Source organism: Bos indicus x Bos taurus, chromosome 5, assembly GCF_003369695.1.
Source record: "Bos indicus x Bos taurus breed Angus x Brahman F1 hybrid chromosome 5, Bos_hybrid_MaternalHap_v2.0, whole genome shotgun sequence".
Lineage (NCBI taxonomy): Eukaryota > Metazoa > Chordata > Mammalia > Artiodactyla > Bovidae > Bos > Bos indicus x Bos taurus.
The window spans coordinates 16,888,457-16,911,419 of record NC_040080.1 but is presented as its reverse complement, the minus strand read 5'-3'; the positions used below and the strand labels follow the sequence as shown (position 1 = coordinate 16,911,419).

The window sequence follows — 22,963 nt, the reverse complement described above, 5'->3', positions numbered from 1 at the left end:
TTGTCTGCCTTGTGAATTGCATCCCTGGTACCCAAAAGCATCTGGTTCATGATGGGGGCTCAATAAATACTGGCTGAATTTGACATGGCCTCAGGCATCTGGCCCTGATGATAAAAGCATCCACTTGGACATCTTCATGCTGCCAAACACAAGGCAGAGCAGATCAACCTGGAGATTTTACTTAAACCAGAAGTCAACTCAACTCCTAGGCTATTTACTCTGCCAGACATTTCTCCTTATCTCCACACCACAAACTTCTGCATCAGCCTGCCCAGCCCACTCCCAGGACTGTGGGCCCTGCACCACTGCCCTTCAGAGACCCAGGTGCCAGCAACAGATGCTCTCCTCCCCATAATGTTCTTTTTTTTTTTTTTCTATAACAGTATTACACACGCACTAAAGAAATTTGTAAATTACAGAGAAGTATGACAAAGCAGGGCAAAAGTTGCTCACAATCTTGACACATTTAACATACTGGGAATTTCTTCTTTTCAATGCATTTTCTTCTTGAGATAACTTGTAAAATGTTTGCTAACCTTTTCTCATTATATTGTTAGCTTTGTCATTGGATATTGTTCCCTAAATATAACTAAATGGCTAAATAATATTTCGCTGTCTGGATTACTGAACCAGTTCTCTTTTAGACATTTCAAATTCTAACATGGCTGTAGACATTTACCTCCAAATATAAATATGCATATTTTAAAATTTTTCCCTAGGATAGAGACCCATCTTGATATGTCTCTAGTTTCTGATAAAACCCAGCAGAGCCAGCATTGAAATGCTGGCATCTCAATGCCCTAAGTATTGAAAAAGACTACTGAAGTCTTTCCATGTGATAATTTGTAATAAAAAATACCAAGCAATTATATTGTACCCCATATTTTTCTGTATTGAAGTAACACAAGTAAAAAATTGCTAAACACCTGACTCTCCTGCTAAACCATCAGCACCACGAACACAGGGACCCTGACCATCTCATTCGTGTACCTCCCGTGTACTAGGTGCTGAATAATTACTGGGTAGATGCTGGGTAATCGATGTTCCACTGAGAATTTGAAAGATAAAGAGAGAAAAACTGTTGAACACCAACTTCCAAACAGCAACTCCCTTCCCAGCACACCAAATGCACACCCAAAAGCAGGACTCAAAGCCATGTCAGTTTCATTTATTCTTCATACAAATATTTTACAGCTTTATTTTTTAAATCATTTACACATATTCATACAAAGAAAAATAAATTTCAGGATGGAACCTTGGGAGCATGGTAGTTTAAAAACAAAATCTCTCTGGTCATTAGCTACTGAAGACAAGGCAAGCGGCTTCGTGGCCACCTCAGGCATTTTGGGGGTGAGTGTGTCTCTTGGCAGAACCCATGCTCACCCTCCCCCTGTGGAGGTGGTGAGGGGGAAGAAGGAAGGCAGAGGCTCAAGGTAAAGCTGAACCCCCTCTTTGTTGGGGATCTGGCATGGTGGCAATTTCTGAACCGGCTTTCCAGAAGAACTCGCAGGTCGTTCTAAGCGGAGGGGGATGGCCGCACTAGGGACAGTCCTCGTCCCTGCTCTGTACTCCCTCCACAGGCCCCAGACCAGAGCCCTGGACCTGAGCCCATCTTGTTCCTTCAAGGCTCAGTCCACAACAAGCCTTCCTCCCCACTCCCCCCACCCAAACACTCTGCAGCAACTGACCCCGGTAGCCCCTGAAGACCCCTCCCGCAATGATGCCCATCACTGTGTGCAGCAGCAACCAGGAAACCCAAGCTGCAGCCAGGGGAGGTCCAAGGATGACAGAACCACAAGTACCCCTAAAAACCCGGCTCCACTGAGCCAAATCAACACTTCAATCTCACATGCCACCCTAGACACGGTCATCACAGAGGTGCTCGGTAGGACCTGCCCCACACCACTGCCTGAGGAGGCTGCGTGATTATCAATTCCTGGGAAAGGTCGGGGAAGGACAGATGTTACAAATGTGGCAGACCCATCAGAAACGGCAGCTGATGACAACAGTTACCCTCTATCTTTGGGTCCTAACCAAAAAGCAGCACCAAGAAAGGGCATGATGAGCAGATAGGGAGCTGGACGGACAGCCCTTGAATTACCAAGGGCTCCGATGACACGGCTCCTTTTCCTACAATTATGCAGGAACTAGAATGCAGACTACCCACCCCTACGCGGAGGTGGCCCCTGAGAGGCGGTACCGCTTGTGGTCATCAGCCCGCCCCCTTGGTAGGCCCATTTGGGGAGAGGGAATCATGTCCAGCACAGGGACCCCTCCAGCAGACACTCGCAGGGCAGCTCATCCCACTGTCACTGGGGCAGGCCGAACATCGCCAGGAGGGTGGGCAGGTCCCGGGCATCGGCTGCCCCGTAGGCATCACTCTGGCCTAACATGGACAAGGCCAGACGCAGGGTGCTCCAGATATTCTCTGACATGGCGCCCCCTTCACCCCGAGGGCCCCGACTCTTCCTCTGCATGTTCAGGGCCTCCAGAAAGTGCTCCACAGCCTCCCTGCAGGGCAGAAGCATGAGAGCTGGTGAGAGGACACCCAGGGAAGGAGGCAAGTCAGTGGGCGAGGGGAGAAAGCAGCTGGGCCTGGTGGTCAAGTAACAGATCAGAGTAGCCAGGGCCCATGGCAGGGAGGAGTTCATTCATTCATTCATTCACTTGTTCACTCATTCATTCATTTACTCAGTCACTCATTCATTCATTCATTCATTTGTTCGTTCACTAGTTCATTCATTCCCTCCTCAGCAGACACTCTTACCGGTGGGCCCCAAGGTTGATACAGCTTATGCCCAGGTTGTAGCGAGACCGGATATAGCCAGGCTGGAGCTCAAGGGCCCGGCGGTACGCAGCTACTGCTTCTTCACTCTGGTTTCCATTAGCCAGGGTGGCCCCTAGCTTATTCCACAGCAAATAGTCCTAAGACAGGGATGGCCAAGGGTTAGAAACACCAGCCAGGCTCACATCCAACTCTGCCCCATCTCCCCACTCTATTTCTCTAGCATGTTACGATCCCATTCCTGTCTCCACAAGTCACGACATTACCACTCACCCTTGCAGACTCCCCTAAGCCCAGATGAGCTTGGACTCCCGCCCTTCCCCTCCCAATTCTCCCAAGGAAACCAGGACGCAGAACTGGAAGGAAACACCCCGTGACACTGAAGGTCCCATCAAATGACTTCTCCCCGGGACACGGAGTCAGGGCCTCTCTCCCCTCCTCCCCAGATGCTCACGTCGGGGCGGACGCTGAGTGCAGCGGTGAAGCAGTCCACCGCCTTGTCATACTCCCCACTCAGGTTGAAGAGCACCCCCAGGCCACACTGCACGTCAGGGTCGATGGATGTCGGGTCCAGGCGCACAGCCGCCAGGAAGAGCTCTTTTACTTCAAGAAATAGGGAGCTGGGTGAGGAAGACAAAGATGCAGAAAGGCAGGTGGATGGATACGTCTATATTCCCAGTACTCCCTTCACTAACCCACGATGCATCTGTCCACCTGCACCCTTCCTTCCTTCCAACCCTGAGTCTCCCAACCCTCCAGAACTGAGCGGCAATCTACCCCAACTTCCACTGTTCAGGTCCTCCCTCTCCCTGGTCACCACCTGCCACCCCAGGAGCCCCTGACTCACTCAGACAATAGGGACCCCAGGATGCGCTTGCTGGAGCCCAGGCCCACCCCACCGGCCCCCTCTTCCCCGGGTGCCACCAGGTGGGCATAGGCCGGCGTGTAGCGTAGCCAGTCTCGCAGGGTCTCACAGGCCTGCCGCTGCAGGGACTCATTGGTGAAGCTCACAGCCAGTGCCATCAGGGCCGTCCGGTTGTCTGGCTTTAGCTCCAGGCACCTGTTTGGACCAAGAGGGACAGGGCTGGTCTCAGCAGCAGCACCCTGCAATCCAAGCCGAGAGTTACCTGCCAACTCCCTCCATCCAGATACAGAGGAATCCCCTACTGGTGGGTCATTAATAAAGTCACAGATCTGAGAAAGGGGACATTTCAGCAGCTGAGGAATCAGCCAGGGTATGGAGACAGTTATTCCCAAGTTCACTCCAAACCTTAGTGTTTCATCATGAGAAAACATTTGTTAGTGGCCAGAGAGAAGACCAGGACATGTCGTTCTAAACGCTGTTTGCAGAGCTCCAAGACCACCTCACCCCTCCCCGACCCGTGCCCCCTCTTCAGAGTACTCACTTTCGCAGCGCACTGATGGCTAAAAGTTCTTGCTCGTTCTCTGCCTGGGTGGTCCCCAGATACTGCCAAGCCTAGAGAGAAGGTGCCAGATTTCATCACCTGTGTAGTCATCATCCCTTCCTCTGGCTCCCCAAAGACTCACCATCTCACTCCCAGGCCCCCACCCAGACCCTAACCCTTGTGCACTACCCACTTCAGGGCCTCCCTCAAGACTGGCGGAGCCCTCTCTAATCAGGTCAGAAGGAGGAGCCACTCACTTCCATGTGCTTGGGGTCCTGCTGCACAGCTGCCTCGAAGAGCAGCACGGCGTTGGGCAGGTCCCCCTCCTGGAGCCGCCGCAGCCCCTCCTCAAAAGGCTGGGGGTGGTCCCGCAGGGGGTTCTCTTCCTCAAAGTGGTACCCCTACAAGGAAGAGGAGCCAGGTGAGACCTGGTCTCAGAAGGTGGAATCTCAGAGGGAGCTGCTATGGAGCAGTGGGAATGAGAGATGACAACCAAGACAGGCAAGAGGTGGAGAGGAAGTGGAGGGCCTCCACAAAGGGATCGGAGAAATGCTGGCAAACACTTCATGTCATGAAGGAGACTGTCCGCAACCACAGTGAAGTCAGCCCATGCTGCTACCCTGCTCCCAGCAGCTGGAAAGCCTGGCAAACTCTGATCCACACTGCAATTAAACTTTATTTTTAGGAAGTCTTTATCGGCTGATATTTCCACATCCTTGACTCCTCAGCACTGGACAGAGCACATTTCTTAACAGGATCTGCTTAGGGTATGAGATAAGCTCTCTTTAGCTATTCAAAGGGCATTTCTTGTTATCTTGCAATAGTGAGATAATATATAAAGGAAATGTGATTTGAGGCTCTGCTATTCAATTGCAACTCTCACCCAGCTCGCAGAGTCCTGTGCGTACTGACAGGATAGTATTCAAGCACTTTGAAAAACTTAATTTATTCTCCAGTTTCATTCTTAAAAGTTATTAGTATTAATCTGTATCTGATAATAAATGAAAGCTAAATTCCAAAATCCTGCGGGCAGAAAAGGCTTCAGAGTCACGTCCTGTTCTAGTGGAGGTGTTCTCATTTGAGGGGTTAGGATGCTATTGTGCTGAGTTCTGTCCCGGGGCTGTCCACGCAGCAGAGAGGTGTTAGGTAAACTGGATTCCTAGTAAGCATGTGACTGTGACTAGGGAACAAAACGCTCCTTTGAGGAGAGCAGGGGTCACCACCACAAAACAACACACCAGAATGAAAACAAGATACAAGACACAGGGCAAGGCCCTTTCTAAGTACAGTTAAGGACAAACCAGAATAAAACTACGAAATAAGAACATAGATGAGGCCATTCTTCATTATAATTGTGAAAGAGATCAAGAACCAGAAATGCTTAAATCCTGCCAGCAAAGTTCTAAACCACTATAAGCCATCAGATGCAAATTATTTGTGACAGATAAAAATTAAATAATTACAATGGAGATTTAAGAAACACGACATACGGGAGATGGACTTGGGATGTTGTTGTTTCTCAGTCACTAAGTTATGTCCGACTCTGTGTGACCCCATGGACTGTAGCCCGCCAGGCTCCTCTGTCCATGAGATTCTCCCAGGGACAAGAATATTGGAGTGGGCAGCCATTCCCTTCTCCAGGGATCTTTCCTACTCAGGGATCGAGCCTGGTTCTGCATTCCAGGCAGATTCTTTACTGTCTGAGCCACCAGGGAAGCCCATAACAACCTACAGATGCAGGATAAGCTTGGGATCACTGTTGCAGCCTAAAAAGTCTAATCATTAGGCCTGATCCACTGTCTGGTCTGCTCAAACTTTCATAGGATCATACTGCAAAAACAGGATCACTACTAAGTACAGTATATCCCATCACAGAATTTTCTCCTTCATTTTAACAGTCTACAATAGCTGCTCAAGGTATGGCTGCAGTCTTGCAATTTAAGGACCATAAATAAAAAAATTTACATTCACAGACCCATGAATTTACTTGACAGAGTCAGAGCCACATCTGAAAAAAAAAAAAAAAAACGCTACTACTGACATATAATTCAACAGCAAAAGGCAGATAAAATCCGGATTGTTCATATGTGATAACAAAGTTTAGCATATTTTTGTGGAACATTAATTCAAATGCTTCTAATCCTAATTTTGCAATATCCCACCCGAGGTATCAATGATGTCAAAACAGGGTTCAAGAATCTAAAAACAGGGACTTCCCTGGCAGTCCAGAGGTTGAGAGTCCGCCTTCCAGTGTAGGGGACCACCTGGTCAGGGAATAAGATCCCACATGCCCTGCAGCATGGCCAAAAGAATAAATTAATTTTTAAAACAATAAGTAAATAGATACTACGTTAGAGGGCAGAGATGGCCTACTTCCTAACATTTTCTACCAAAGGAGCTATCAATGTTCTTAAAATGCTTTCAACCAACCTCCAAAGCAGAGCTCCTTCTTCTGTGCTCTTAACGCATCATGTACAAACCCCTATTTCAGGTACTATGTCACTTATTACTGTTATTAACTTTTATATCCCAAGAATAAAGAATACTTTCAATGATTGGAGAAGAACACGGAGTGACCCTAATGGTAAAGAATCCACCTGCCAATGCAGGAGATTTAAAAGACACAGGTTCGATCCCTGAGTCGGGAAGATCCCCTGGAGAAGGGAATGGCTACCCACTCCAGTATTCTTGCCTGGAGAATCCCATGGACAGAGGTGCCTGGCGGGCTATAGTCCATGGGGCCACAAAGAGTTGGACACCACTGAAGTGACTTAGCACACTGGGAGTAATCCAAGCTTCCTTTTCATGGAAGGGGGCTCAAGAAAATGATTATTTAAATGTGGGTACCCTTCAAATTCAGGAGTAAAGGAGAGACAATAAAAGAAGGAAACCCTGCAACGTGAAAACAGCCACTTCTCACCTTGTCATAGGAAGCGGATGTGAGGTCGTCATGGTCAGAGAGCCAGGGGTGGGCCTCAGCGTCACGCTTTGCCATCTCCTCCAACTCTGCCTGCAACTTGTCCCAGAAATCGACATCAGACTGTAAGGGAGGGAGGGCAGATAGGGAAGAAGGTCCATTGTGACGGCCCCGGCCCGCTCTCAGTGCAGTAGCTCTTCCTTTCCCACGTGTCTCAGATCACCGGAAAGCTTTCCTTTGCTGCTCTTCCCAGATGCTGTTCCCAGATCCTGACTCAGTGGGCTGGGAGGCCCAGGAAGTGCTGTTTTCGACAGGCACCCACACCATCCCATGGCGAAGGAAATGGCAACCCACTCCAATATTCCTGCCTGGAGAACTCCATGGACAAAGAAGCATGGCAGGCTACATTCCATGTAGTCGAAAAGAGTCAGACACGACTGAGTGACTATCACTCACACTCACACCCCATCCCAAGTAATTCTGACACAGATGATCCAGAATGTTACGAAATACTGCTACTGCTGCTGCTGCTAAGTCACTTCAGTCGTGTCCAACTCTGTGCGACCCCATAGACGGCAGCCCACCAGACTTCCCCGTCCCTGGGATTCTCCAGGCAAGAACACTGGAGTGGGTTGCCATTTCCTTCTCCAATGCATGAAAGTGAAAAGTGAAAGTGAAGTCGCTCAGTCGTGTCCAACTCTAGAGACCCCATGGACTGCAGCCTACCAGGCTCCTCCGTCCATGGGATTTTCCAGGCAAAAGTACTGGAGTGGGGTGCCATTGCCTTCTCCATCATCTCTGATGCTGGGACACCCACTCTCTCCAGAGGAGCATTTACTCCTGGCTTGGTCACACTTCGCCAGCTGTTCTCACCTCTATGGCCGACTTGGCTCGTTCAAACTCCATATCGAGGGCAGACGTGTTTACTGGTCTTGTGAACTGGTCAACCCAGGCCTCTGACGTACCCTGTAACAAAGCAGGCTGGTCATAGCACCACCACCGATTTTCTACCCACTAAATGCCCAGTGAACACCCATTAGATACCACCAACCTGGGCACTTCTGAGAAGAACATTCTCAGAATCTCTTTCCCGCCCACTCAGGACCTGGATGCTACCAAACAAGCTGGCAATAGGTTCCCTTCACCCTCTGGGACCCCTGAGCCCACGGCCGGGGGCACCAGCAGCTCTGGGGTGGGGCTGGGAGGTGACAGGAGCCTACCTGCTGCTGAATAAACTCTGCCGCCCACTGCTCTGCCTGAGCTCGGCCTGACCCTGCGCCGGACTCCAGGGACACCTGCCCCTCGCCAATCTGCCGCACGAATTTCAGGAACTGGGGCACAGAGACATACACGGGCCACTTGGGAGAGGACTTGCAGGTGTGCCCTCTCGACCATGCCCAGAGGAGCCTGCACTGACCCCTCCCCCTGAGGACCACCTCTAGCTTCAGACAAGGTATGCTAAGGACCCTGGAAAAAGCGGAGAGCAAAGAGAGGGGGATCTCTGGCTCTAAAGATAGGAGAAGACACAGAAAAGACAGAGGGTTAGCAGGCAAGGAAGTGCGGGCAACAAGACTGGGGGAAGAGGCAGGGCCCTAAGTCTCTGTGCCCCAGAGAGGAAGGAGTGGACCCTGGGTCCCAGCTCTTTCTCTTTAAACTAAACGGGGGTAAGGGAAGGGTTCCCCTGACTTCTCAGATGAAGCAGCAGTGGTGAGATGCAGCTCACCTCAGAGTTAGCCAGCTTGGGGTCATCCACCTTGGCCACAAAGTCACTGGCTGTGTGCTGCAGGTCCTCCTCAGGCTGGTATTCATCATACCTGGAACAGGCGAGGATGTGCTAACTGTACACGCGGGTCTGCCACTACCTTGCCCTCACTGTTCCCCACTCCTCGCCTGCAGTAGAGTTCTCATCGGGGAAGAGAGAGGGTGTCCACACTCCCACAAATTCCACTTTACATTAAAGAAGGACCTCTGGGCAGGAGGGGCAGAGCACTAGCTACGTGCTTCTACCTCTCTCTTCCCCAAACCATCTTTGGGACAGAGAGAAGGAACAGACAGTAGCAGGCTCCAAATTAAAGGGAAACAGGTGCGTCAGATAAAGCTACGAATTCTTGGTACAATAGTTAGGGTTCTTGATTCAGTTACATTTGAAACATAAATAAACTGGGGTAATTGTACAAGTGGAAGCCTTAGAGTAGGTAATGAAGGGGCTGCAAGTAGGTTTGAGGATGTAGATGGAGGAGCTTGGGGGGCACAGGAGCAGACAGGGGGTTGAGGGAGGGGACTGTCCAGTGCTCGTTCCACGGGGCCCATCCAGAGAGAAGAGGCTGGACTCACCAGCGATCAGCGGCAGCCGTTCCCTCCGGCTCTCCCAGCCACAGCTTCTCCTCTGACTGCTCCAGGTACTCCTCAGCCCAGCGGGCCGGAGACACAGACAAAGGGTCTGCAAGGAGAAGAGAGGTGGGCAGTCAGCAAGGGAGTAGGGAGGGGAGAACATGAACCAAGTCAAGGCAGAATCCCACAGACACCCCTGGTCAAAAGAAAACACTACCAAGTTTTCAATATCCAACCTACTCCCCAGGGGCCTGGGGGACAAGTGTACTGAGCTGGGGACAGGAGACCAAATGAGGCGGCTCAGGAGAGGGGTATGGACCAAACACTTTTTGTTTGAAATACAAGAGTGCTCACTAAGACAGCAGGCACCGGGCCTCCAGCTTCCTCAGAGGTGATGCGGGGACCTCAGGGACCAGGGAGACATGAGCGCTCCCACTCCTTAATCAAGCCTCTGTCTGTCCTGTCTATACAGTTCACGCCCTCCAGGGCACAGGAGGCTCGTATTTCATCCTAACATAATGTACCACCAAGAGAATCTGAGGAGCAGAATGCTGAGCCAGACCTAGAGATGTATGGGCCCACTCTGCCCACTGGGTCTTTTTTTTTTTGAGATGTAACATACAAACACGAAAGTACGTAGAGTGGGCCAGACTTAGGTGTGCTGCTTCATTAATTTCTACCTATGAACACACTCCAGATGTGTGTTCATGGACGGCATGGACTGTCTCCTGTTCCCTCGCGGGTTCTCGCAGGCCCCCACTACCACCCCACCCCGGGATAAACACTATTCTGACTTCTGTCACGTCTGACTGGTTTTGAGAGCTATGTTTTTCAGTCTAATTCCAGAAATTGTCTTAGAAGCTCTCGTGACAAAGGTTGCACCAAGGCAATCTCAGAATAAACATAACAAATGAGGCTGCTGAACTTTTCTCAACCTGCAGGACTTTGCTCTTTTCTATTCTGAGGCCAGAAATAAAAAGAGAGACAAATTAAAGGATTTAAAGGGGCCCTAAGGAATTAGTACACGAAGTGAAGGATGGGCTTGTGGTCTTCTTTCCTTCCTGCTCAGCCCTCTTGCCCTTACACATGGTCATCCTGTCTTTTGAAGCTCTGTCACCACTTTTAACACCAAGGAGGCAAGTTGACCTTCTCAGTATTGATTTATAACAGAACTTTCTATTCCATTGAACTGACACTCTGTCTGAATAATTTCAACAAGCTAATCTCAACATCTGAGAAAACAATGCCAAAATCTGAAAAAGAAAAAAAAAAATCAAGACACAGGTATCACCTAATCATAAATAATGAGTGACTTATTAGCAATAAAATGAAAGATACAGTTGACAACTTTTTTGATCATGGACTTGGTCTCTTAATTTCAAGAGCTCCTAACATTTATATCCTGATTTCCCTCACTGGCTTTTACAGGCAACCTTTCTCTTTCCTTTGCCCCAGCTAGACTGTTGGCTCAAGTCTGGAGACCTAATAAGGAAATGCCTAATACCCCAATCCTGTTCTGTTGAAAAATAACCAGTCCCTTCTCCTTACCCTCCAGTCATGCCTTCAGCTGGAATGTTTCGCAAAAGCATATTCTGGCCACAAATACCCCTCGAATTACAGAGAACACCAGTTCTGTGCAATCCTCCTTTACAGGACAAGAAGCGACAGAAAAAGTACGAAATGACCCAGACTCTACAATGGACAAGAAGTAGTTTAGGAAAAAAAAAAAAAAAATCCCAGAGATGCATCACCATCAAAGAGCCATAATTTGGTATTTAACCATACTGGCCATGAGATTCAGGATTTTCTGGCATTGGGAATCTACTCCAACAAAGGATGTAAAATAAAATAATCAAAAAAATACTACCTGGCCTTCAATGCTTTTTGAGAAAATCTTATAGAAATCCAGATCCATGTGCTTGCCTGTGAGATTGAAGGAACTAAGGCCTGCTGAGTGGGAGGGACTATCCAAAGTCAGGAGATCCTAGAGTGATACCCAGCAACCTAACCTAGATACCAGACATCTGACTCAGAGCCTCCACCTCACTTCAATTCTCAGTGTGTGTTCATCTCATCTAGAAACATGAACACCAACTCAACAGTCAAAAACTCAGAATTTCCTACCTCTATCTGTGGAAGTTTCCACATCTGCTAAATAACACAGTGGTCTAGAGGCAGGTTCTAGGGCCTTCCCTGGTGGTCCATTAAGAATCCGCCTTCCAACGCGGGAGACACAGGTTTGATCCCTGATTCGGGAAACAAAGATCCCACACGCTGCGCAGTAACTAAGCCCACGTGCCACAACTACAGACCCCGCACTCTGGAGCCCTCTTGACATGACCAGAGAGAAGCCTGTGTGCCGCAACTAAGACCTGACACAGCCAAATTAATTCATTACATTTAAAAAATAAAAAAAAAAGAAAGAAGGCAGGTTCTAGGGTCAGCCTACCTGCACGCGGATCCCAACTCTATCACTGACTCACTGTGCGTCTCCTGCCCCAAGTCTCCCTCCCCACGAATCAGTCAACCCCCTAAGTTTCTAAGTCCTTATCTGTGAAATGGAGATAATAATAGCTACCTCACCAGGATTCTTGTGAAGACCAGATGGGATAATGCCAGTGTAAAGCACAGAGTAACAAGTATTAGCTACTATAATCATTCCTGTCGGCTCAAGGCAAAGCCATACAAAAGTGGAAACATCACAATGAGATTGTTATTTCTTTTATTCCACAGCCTTTCTGCTGCCATCAAGGGGAGATCTATCGCCAATCACCATCTGCTAATTCTGGCCACTGGTCTTCCTATGAAGAGCAGGTTTATCTCTCATGACTGTCATGTAAACCCCACACACCATGTTACCTGAGGCAATCTAAACTCAAAACCCCTTAAAGATGTTTCTCTTCTCTAGAGCTGAGCAATCACAAGATGGATAGTTATTTGGCCCACAAGATTGCTAAATAAGGGGGGAGGGTTGGAGTTCCGTCAGGAAATACATCAGACTCAAAAATGAGCTTCACGTGGTAATGGAATAATTCTGAATCTTGATTGCAGTGATAGTTACACAAATCTGCATGTGATAAAACTACATGAAACTATAAACACACAAATAAAAGTACGTAAAACTGGTGAAATCTAATAAGATACATCAGATCAGATCAGTTGCTCAGTCGTGTCCGACTCTTTGCGACCCCATGAATCGCAGCACGCCAGGCCTCCCTGTCCATCACCAACTCCCGGAGTTCACTCAGACTCACGTCCATCGAGTCAGTGATGCCATCCAGCCATCTCATCCTCTGTCGTCCCCTTCTCCTCTTGCCCCCAATCCCTCCCAGCACCAGAGTCTTTTCCAATGAGTCAACTCTTCTCATGAGGTGGCCAAAGTACTGGAGTTTCAGCTTTAGCATCATTCCTTCCAAAGAAATCCCAGGGCTGAGTTCCTTCAGAATGGACTGGCTGGATCTCCTTGCAGTCCAAGGGACTCTCAAGAGTCTTCTCCGACACCACAGTTCAAAACATGGATCATGGCAATTTTCTGATTTTGATATTGTACATAACGAACAAATGCAAAATATGACCAATGGTGAAAACAGAGGTAAAGACACACAGAAACTTTCTGTACATGTTTTTTGCAACTTCCATAGGCACTATATTTCCAAATACAACATTAAAACAAGAAAAAATGGTTTCTTACTAAATTCTGGAATCCTTATAATGGAGACTTAAAAATATTAAAGATTTAAAGAATATAACCTTCTCTCAACTTGAAGTCTACTTATCCACAAAGAAACAGGCTATGTCACTACTCTGAAAATATCAGCCATAAATGCTATGAGGTTAGTGTCCAGGGATTCCACATCCACGGATTCAACCAATTACAGATGGAAAATATTCAGAGGGGGTGGGGCAGGGGAATTCCAAAAAGTTCCAAAAAGCAAAACATGAGTTTGTCCCATGCTGGCGACTATTTACAAAGCACTGGCACTGTATTAGATATTAATAATTAATCCAGAGATTTAAAGCATATGGGAGGTTAGGTTCTATGCAAATATGATGCAATTTTATATAAAGGACTTGAGCATCCACAGGGGTCCTGAAACCAAATCTCTGCAGATACCACAAAGGACTGTACTAAGAAGTCAGTTCCCTCTAGTTCTTTCTGCCAGATCTCAACTTTTTCATTCAATAAATCCTGAAGGGCCATTACATACAAAGCAATATATTACTGCAACAGAGCATTTATACGAAGATAGATCCCACACAGCTCAACTTTCCTTTCCAGTTTTCCACATCCTTGCCTCCAGGAAACAAGAGGAGGAAGAGAGAGATCTCCCAAAGAGAATTTAACACATAAGACAGGTCCAATACATTTTTCTAAAGTAGCTCTTCATTTACAGGATAAGGAAGATTTCAATGGCTCCAAGCACTTGAGTAATTGTAATAACAAAAATCTCATCAATAATAACTAAAAACTCATCCTGAGTTATCAAAAATGACTGATGCTCGTGAGTTATAACAGAAGTATCTCTGAAATAAGAGCACTTAAAGCTAAAATTTGTACAAAAAGGTGAGTACTAGTCTGGTGGAGGGAACTTTGTAGTTAAAGCTCAGATTTTCCAGTTGAGGCAATTCCAAAGAAGATTCTCAATGATAGTGTAATGGTTCTAAGTACGGAGCTTGGAGTCAGACATAAGTTTGAATATCATCTCTGTTACTGAATGATAATCAGACAAAATATTAACCCTTTCAAAACTCAATTTCCGTGTCTATAAAATGCGGGCAGAATATCTACCTTTTGTCACTGTGAAGCTCAACTGGCTTTGAGAATATGAAGTGCCCAGAAACCAAGAACACTCACTGTTCTTCCTTAAACTCCAATTTAAAAGAGGGAAAGGGAGTCATGATAAAAGAGACCAGCAGCTTTATTTTATTTTAGTTGCTAGATTTTGGGGGTTTTCTCCTGTGTGTAGAGGAAGGCCTATCTTTAGGACAATAAAAAATGACTGGGGGCGGGAGGTACCCATGAGGTCATTAATCGTGTCATGAAAATTCAGTAACTATGATGACAGGAGGACCCTGAGAGGCCAGGATCTTTGTGACTTTCTCCCTTTATCTCTCTTGTTATTCTTGATTTCTTAAGTGGAAATAGCCTAACAGTGCTCACTTTGAGAGCAATCAGGAAAAGCAAAGCTGAAGAGAAGGCCCTTGCTCAGGCCTGTCCTCAGACAGGCTGAGGGGAGAAGAAGCAGTCCCACGGGGTGTGATGACCTTGGACAACTCAAAAATGGAATGTTAGGCTGGGACCCTGAAGAGCTTAAGATGCAGGCCTGGCAGTACAGCATAATGGCTAAGCCCACCAACTCTGGAATCATTCAAACCCAGAGTCAAATTCCAACTCCACCACTTACAAATCCATGATTCCCTGGGCAAACTACTTAATCCCTCAGCCTCAGTTTTCTTATCTATGTACTAAGAATAAAAACAGTAACAACCTCAAGGGTTTTCGGGGAGATTAAATGGACAATGCATTTAAAGCACTGAAACAAAGCCTAGCTCATGGCGAAGTAAACATTAGCTCATATTATTAATTTTTATTATCATCACCAAGACCGTACACTTCAAGCCTTTGAACTCCACAATTCCACTTTCCAAGGCTCCAACCCTGCTCAGGACAACTTAATGCCAGAATCCCCAGGGATGCCGTGAACAGCTCTTTCTTCCTAGGCAACACTGCCACCCATCCAATCTGTGGATCTCTCCACCAAACTACAATAATAAAGTTCCAGGTAACAAAGAAGAAAACCTAACTCCTCATGTTCTCTCTCTCCTCCCAGTCTCTTAACCAGTTCAAACCTACTCCTCTGCATAATATAAGTTTCAATTCCCTTTTACCATCTAAGAGAAACCTGGTTCAGTGCCCTATAGAAGAGAGTCGAGTTCAGAAAGGTCATAAGCAGCTGAAATCACTCTATATAGATGAGGGTTTAAAAAAAAAAAAAAAAAAACATGAATGAGGATAACAGTGTAGAACTCTGCCCCATAGGAACCATTTTAGATTTTCCCATGACAAACCTCACCTGTAACCTCAGAGATGAACTCTTGGGACCAGTCAGTCTCATTATACTCCTGAGTGACATCCACAGCATCTCCAGCTGCGAGAAACTCCTGAGCCCAGTTCTCGGACAAGGCCAAGTCTGCCACACCAGGGGCTTCAGAGAGAGAGAGAGAGAGAGAGAGAACTGAGGAAAATACACATCATTCCATCAGGCCTCAGGAACCCTGTTGTTGCTCTTGTTTAGTCTCTAAGTCGTGTCCAACTCTTTGCAACCCCGTGGACTGTAGCCCGCCAGGCTCCTCTGTCCATGGGATTCTCCAAGCAAGAATATTGGAGTGGGTTGCCATTTCCTCCTCCAGGGGATCTTCCAGATCCAGGAATCAAACCCGCATCTCCTGCATTGGCAGGCACATTCTTAACTGTCTGAGCCACCAGGGAAGCCCTGAGTACATGTGAAAACACTCTACTCTATTTGTCTCCTTCTATAACTCAGCTCCCCAATATCAGCGGCTTCCAAATACAAAATCCCCTTGTCTCCATCTGCCCAGAAAACAGTGATTCCCCTCCCTAACACCAGACCCTGGACCCACCTCTCTGGGGTGCCTGGCGGAAGTTTGACTGTTCAATCTCCTGCATCTCGGCCAGGAGGTCATCCATCTTGAAGGTCTGAGGGGCACGGGACACGAGAGGTGCATTCTGGTCCTGGAGGAACTCAGCCACCAACTGTCAGAAGAGAGATGGTAAAGCGAACCCAGCAAGAAACAGGGGCCCATTCCATGAGGGACACAAACGTCAAACACAAGGAAAGGGAAACCCAGAACCCATAGATTTGGAAACGCTCAAAGAATACTTAAAGCGACAAAATTCTGTAAAGCAATTATCCTTCAATTAAAAAATACATAAGTTAAAAAAAAACAAACAAGAAAGCTGAGGCAACTCTCATTGGATCAGGGAAGCCTGCAGACTGAAAAAAGAGTGAGCCAAGTTTAAAGTATGAGCAAACAAAAAATGAGACAGGAGAGACTGGTATATTTACCTCATCTTCAGAAGCTACCCCCAAAGGCTTAGAGACCTAAGACAAAAGAGAGATGATATGGTAAAGTAGTGAAGACCACAGACCCTAACTCAGCCCTGGGTAAAAATTCCAGCTCTTCCATTCATATGACCTTGGGCAAGTGACAAAACTTCTCTGAGCCTCAGTTTCTTCATCCACAAAATGGTTGCCTTCCTCTATACAAAGTCGTTCAATGCCTAATACAGTAAAGCTGACTCATCAGTAACTGCTATTATTTGAAACACAATAAAGCAAGCAGTTATCCCAAAGCGTGCATCTGGACCCTCCATCCCAGGTTTCCACCTCAAAAGCACTCACCGCTTCCGAGGCTGGGGCTCCTGGAGGCCAGGGGCCGGGCCTCAAGCCTTCCTGTCGAAGGGCCTTGTCCTGGGTGAAGTGCCCGGCCAGCTTCATGAGTGGGTTAGCACCCCCACATTCCGCCTCCACCAGCTCCCGCATTGCCATGGTGACCGCCGGCTCTCTGATGGGCAGAGGTTTGGAACTGAGGTCCAAGAGCCAAACCCCTCCCCAACCCACAACTCTGCCCGTATCTGGGGAAGGCAGGCAGACGTCCGTCCCAGGTGATTGGCCGCGGGCCACTGCGCCTTCTCGGCTTGCCCCCACCTCTGCCAGGAGTCGGGGGGCCGGTGCCCTCCTGCCGCCCCCCTCAAAGGCTACCGCGCTCCGCCGGGGCCTCTCCAGCGGCCTCCACGACTGCGGTCTCAGGCAGCGGGACAGACGGCGACCGCCCCCCCACAGACGGGCCTGGACCCCAAGGAACCAAGGGGGACCATTCCGCAGCTGAGCTGTACGCGGACACTGGCCGGGCAAGGAAGAGGGGGCACGCCGCGGGGCAGTCAGTCCAGGCCCCCACACCCCTGTCGCCCGGCGAGCACCGCAGGGGGGCCATTCCCGCCCCCTAAGTCACCTGGGCCCCACCCCCTGTTCGGCCGGTCGTGGCCCACCCCTCCAGAGCTCCTAGCACCCCATCTCTCCCGCCCCGGTAGCAGCTCAAGCCCCGCCCCCGCTCCCTGCGAGGACACCGCAAGGGCGGGGGGAAGACCAGGAAGGTGTCCTCGCGCCCCTCGGGGCCCAGAGCTCACCGCCGCGCGCGGAGCCGCCGATCAGGCCCGGCACCTGGTGCTGGCCGGAGAGCACTGGAGCGGAGGGGGCGGGGAGCCAGGGGCGGGGCTAGGGCTTAAAGGGGCAGTGTCCGTCGCGCGGCCGCCGCTGCCCTGCGGAAGCTGTTGAAGTGGGCGGGGCTTTAAGTATGCGGCGCAGCGTAATGGGCGGAGTCATGGGTCTTAAAGGGGAAGTCTTGGAGCGTCGACTAGGCGAGTGTTCGAAAAGATCGTGGACGCTAGGACATATTTGATGTAAATCTTAAAGAAGAATGGAGCTAGGCGGGCTTCCTGGTCTTTGTGGGGAAGCCGAGCACGCGGATCGTGGACTCAGATCGTTCTGCCTCTTCCCGGGGGGCGCACTGTGACTCCGGCATGTTCCCTCCCTTTCTAGGTCTCGGTTTTAGAGAAAGGCCCTAACGCAGGAATAGTGGAGGTCAAATCCGCGGCCTTCCCCAGCTTTCCAGGCCTTCCCCAGCCTTCCAGGCCTCCCCGCTTCCAAACTGCCCCTAGCAGGACAGCGTCACAGTTTCCATGGTGACAGAGGCCTGCCCCCGAATCCCTCAGCCACATCTGCGTATTGGGGAAAATAGCACAAAATGACAAATTCCGGTGACTAAAATAGGGTCCAACACATCCTGAGACTTCAAGCTGGTAACCTACAGGGAAGGTGCACAGTGAGTCACTTCTCTCCCCTCCTTCCTCCGTCGCCACCTGTCAAGGTCACCGTGGTGACCCTATTCCCACGGTCCCAGACTGGGAAAGCACAACTATCAATGCAAGAAACGATTTTTAATCACAGAATAACCCTCAGGTCCCACCATCTGCCACAAAATTGACCCTGGTGTCAAAACCTCAAGGACACTGGAAGACAAACCCTGAAATCTCACCGGCTTCCAAGTCCCAGGGTGTCCTGACGTCATGAAGAAGGGCAGGAGGTGCTCAGGGCTGTGGACAGTTGAGCAAGGACAAGTTAGTGCCAAAAGGAAAAAAAAGAGTACCATCCCAGCTTAGGGTGCAGGAGAGGAAGGTTATCAGCAGGTGGCGCCCTGAGCCAGGCTTGCTTCCTGGCTGTGCTGCTGCTGCTGCTGCCAAGTCGCTTCATTCGTGTCCGACTCTGTGCGACCCCATAGACGGCAGCCCACCAGGCTCCCCTGTCCCCGGGATTCTCCAGGCAAGAACACTGGAGTGGGTTGCCATTGCTTTCTCCAATGCATGAAAGTGAAAAGTGAAAGTGAAGTCACTCAGTCGTGTCCGACTTCTAGCGACCCCAAGGACTGCAGCCCACCAGGCTCCTCCGTCCATGGGGCTCTCCAGGCAAGAGTACTGGAGTGGGGTGCCATTGCCTTCTCCGTAGATTTCAAAGGTGGAAGCCCCAAGGGACCGTAAGGGCAAGGCTGTGTAAACATGTCCCTGATGGTAGAGAAGCTGCTCTGACACCTCAGGGAAACAGAATGGCAGGGAAAATCTGAGACTGAAAAATTTCTCCTTTTCCTTACCTGTTTGAGATCCCAACCCTTGCCTGGACTCTGTTCTCAGGCTGCCACTGTAAAGAAAATACCTGTACCTAAATAAACTAAACCATGCCAAGGAGGAAGGGATGCCCCTTTGAAAAGTGCATACTTTAAAAAGAGGATCACTCAGGAATTAACAGCATTGTAAATCAACTATACTTCAATCTTGCTGTTGTTGTTTAGTCACTAAGTCATGTCTGACTCTTTGTGACCACATGGACTGCAGCCCGCCAGGCTCCTCTGTCCACAGGATTTCCCAGGCAAGAATACTGGAATGGGTTGCCATTTCCTTCTCCAGGGGATCTTCTCGACCCAGGGATCAAACCCATGTCTCCTGCATTGGCAGGTGGATTCTTTACCACTGAGCCACCAGGAAAGGCCATCATACTTCAATAAAAATAAATAAGAAAAAAAAAAAGAGGATCCCTGGACAGAGCAATGTTTAACTGAAAGCACACTGATACAGTAGAATGTCAGAAAATCAAGGCAACCAGACCCCAGTACCATTCAAAGCATAGCACACACATAACCTTGAGCTCTGCTAGGCATTTAGTAACCGATTAGCAATAACTCACTGTGTATGCCACTTGCAGGAGAATGGTAACAATGATAATTACTGATGTTTACTGTATGTCTACTAAAATCCAGGCATCCCACTAAACATTTTATGTGCATTAACACTTCTAATCTGCATAATACCCCTATGAAGTAAGAACTGTGATCTCACTTCACAAATAAGACTTGGTCAAAAACACACAGCTAAATTTTATCCAATTTTTAAACACTTACATTGTATTTACTATGCACCAGGCATTATTCTGAAGCATTTTTCAAATACTGATTGATTTAATTCTCACAATAATGACTATTATCATCCCCATTTTACAGATGAGGAAACTGAGGCACAGAGAAGTTAGGTGACGTGCCAAGCTTGTACTAGTAAGCAGCAAAGCTGTGCTTTGAACCTACACCAGGGTCATCTAAGTTTATCTGTAAAGGGCCAAGCAGAAAATACGTTCGTCTTGGCAGGTGTATGTCTCTGTCACAGCTATTCAGCTATTCAGTTCTTCAGTTGTAGCATGAAAGCAGCCATTGACACTACATAAAGGAATGGCTATGGATGGTGACAACCATGAAATTAAAAGACCATTGTTTCTTGGCAGGAAAGCTATGACAAACCCAGACAGTGTATTAAAAAGCCAAGACATCACTTTGCTGACAAAGGTCCATCTAGTCTTTCCAGTAGTCATGTACAGGTATGAGAGCTGGACCATCACAAAGGCAGAGAACTGAAGAATTGATTTTGAACTGTGATGTTGGAGAAGACTCTTGAGAGTCCCTTGGACTGCAAGAAGATCAAACCAGTCAATCATAAAGGAAATCAACCCTGAATACTCTGGTAGGACTGATGCTGAAGCTAAAGCTCCAATACTTCGGCCACCTGACGCAAACACCCAACTCATTGGAAAAGACCCTGATGCTCGGAAAGATTGAGAGCAGAAGGAGAACCGGGCAACAGAGGATGAGATGGTTGGATGACATCACCGATTCAATGGACGTGAACTTGGGCAAACTCTGGGAGATGGTGAGGGACAGGGAGGCTGGAGTGCTGTAGTTCATGGGGTGGCAAAGAGTTGGACATGACTTAGCAACTGAACAACAAGTGGCTATAATCCCATAAAATTTGTTATGGACACTGAAGTTTGAGTTTTATACTATTTTTTAATGTCACAAGATATTAGTCTTCTTTTGACTTTTCTCAACCATTTAAAAATGTCAAAACCATTCTTAGCCTACAGACTGTACAGAAACAGACAATAGGACATAGTTTGATGATCCCTGACCTACAAACCTGCTCCCAGAATCCCTGCTATTAAGCATTGTACTAGACTTACCCTTTGGGGAAAAAAATTCAATTGTTTCCTTAAATATTTTAAATTACATGGCATTTAATATACATATTTTAAAGCACTTTTTTAAAATTTGTATTTAATTTTGGCTGTTCTGGGTCTTTGTTGCTGCTCACAGGCTTTCTCCAATTTCAGCAAGTGGGAGTTACTCTCCAGTTGCGTTGCATGGGCTTCTCACTGCAGTGGCTTCTCTTGTTGCGGAGTACAGGCTCTAGGGTGTGGAGGCTTCAGTAGTTGTGCCACATAGGCCAAGTTGCCCCGAGGCATGAGAAATCTTCCTGGACCAGGTATCAAAACAATGTCCCTTGCATTAGCAGGCAGAGTCTTAACCACCAAGCAAGTCCCTTTTAAGCACTTTAAATGCCTGACAGCTCACACAACCCTGTAGGCAAAATTTCCAAACCCATAGTCAACCTTGTAAGTCTAATAGATCACATATAAACATTTTTCAAATTATCTTAGTCATCTGAAAATCTCAAGTCTAAAACTTTACTTCCCACATTGAAGGTTAATACATTAGATTCTCTTATACATCAAACACTTAAATTCATAATGTCACATATATCTGTAAAGCAAATTTACTAGTTCAGGTAGGTCAAAATTACTGGGTTAAATTTTAACCACTGTACAGGTACTTAAAGGTCAGATGTGAGACCAAGACAAAACTTCAGTTCCATTCAGTCAGTTCAGTTCAGTCACTCAGTCGTGTTCGACTCTTTGCAACCCCATGGACTACAGCACACCAGGCCTCCCTGTCCATCACCAACTCTGGAGTTTACTTAAACTCATGGCCATTGAGTCAGTGATACCATCCAACGATTTCATCCTCTGCCATGTAGGGCCACCCAAGATGGACAAATCATGGTGGAGAGGTCTGACAGAATGTGGTCCACTGGAGAAAGGAATGGCAAACCACTTGATTACTCTTGCCTTGACAAACCAATGAACAGTATGAAAAGTCAAAAAGATAGGACACTGAAAGAGGAACTCCCCAGGTCAGTAGGTGCCCAATATGCTACTGGAGATCAGTGGAGAAACAACTCCAGAAAGAATGAAGGGATGGAGCCAAAGGAAAAACAATACCCAGTTGTGGATGTGACTGGTGATGGAAGCAAGGTCCAATCCTGTAAACAGCAATATTGCATAGGAACCTAGAATATTAGGTCCATGATTCAAGGCAAATTGGAAGTGGTCAAACAGGAGATGGCAAGAATGAATGTTGACATTTTAGGAATCAGCAAATTAAAATTGACTGGAATGAGTGAATTTAACTCAGATGGCATTATACCTACTACTGTGGGCAAGAATCCCTTAGAAGAAATGGAGTAGCCATCACAGTCAACAAAAAGTCCAAAATGCAATACTTGGATGCAGTCTCAAAAATGACAGAATGATCTCTGTTCGTTTCCAAGGCAAACCATTCAATAGCATGGTAATCCAAGTCTATGCCCCAACCAGTAATGCTGAAGAAGCTGAAGTTGAATGTTTCTATGAAGACCTACAAGACCTTCTAAAACTAACACCCAAAAAAGATATCCTTTTCATTATAGGGGACTGGGATGCAAAAGTAGGAAGTCAAGAAACACCTGCAGTAACAGGTAAATTTGGCCTTGGAGTACAGAATGAAGCAGGGCAAAGGCTAATAGAGTTCTGCCAAGAGAACACACTGATACATAGCAAACACCCTCTTCCAACAACACAAGAGAAGACCCTACACATGGACATCACCAGATGGCCAACACCAAAATCAGATTGATTATATTCGTTGCAGCCAAAGATGGAGAAGCTCTATACAGTCAGCAAAAACAAGACTGGGAGCTGACTGTGGCTCAGATCAGGAACTCCTTATTGCCAAATTCAGACTTAAATTGAA

At 47.6% G+C, this 22,963-nt stretch overlaps 1 protein-coding gene across 3 annotated transcripts; it reads right to left on the bottom strand.

The window, feature by feature from the left end:
* Nucleotides 1-1,147: 1,147 nt before the first annotated feature.
* Nucleotides 1,148-18,670, bottom strand: PEX5 (peroxisomal biogenesis factor 5). Of its 3 annotated transcripts, none has more exons than XM_027541213.1 (16): nucleotides 18,557-18,670; nucleotides 16,864-17,026; nucleotides 16,528-16,563; nucleotides 16,082-16,214; nucleotides 15,514-15,645; nucleotides 9,443-9,548; nucleotides 8,832-8,922; nucleotides 8,329-8,439; nucleotides 7,982-8,074; nucleotides 7,112-7,231; nucleotides 4,449-4,592; nucleotides 4,192-4,262; nucleotides 3,633-3,845; nucleotides 3,240-3,405; nucleotides 2,768-2,925; nucleotides 1,148-2,511 (listed from the first exon to the last, which is right to left on the bottom strand). In XM_027541213.1, the coding sequence occupies exons 2-16, from the start codon at nucleotides 17,008-17,010 to the stop codon at nucleotides 2,310-2,312; spliced, it is 1,923 nt and encodes a 640-aa protein (XP_027397014.1). In that variant the 5' UTR covers nucleotides 17,011-17,026; nucleotides 18,557-18,670; the 3' UTR covers nucleotides 1,148-2,309. The 3 variants fall into 3 exon arrangements, with proteins under 3 accessions (XP_027397014.1, XP_027397012.1, XP_027397015.1); XM_027541211.1 differs by lacking the exon at nucleotides 18,557-18,670 and adding an exon at nucleotides 17,649-17,753; XM_027541214.1 differs by lacking the exons at nucleotides 8,329-8,439; nucleotides 18,557-18,670 and adding an exon at nucleotides 17,649-17,753.
* Between the last annotated feature and the right edge of the window lie 4,293 nt (nucleotides 18,671-22,963).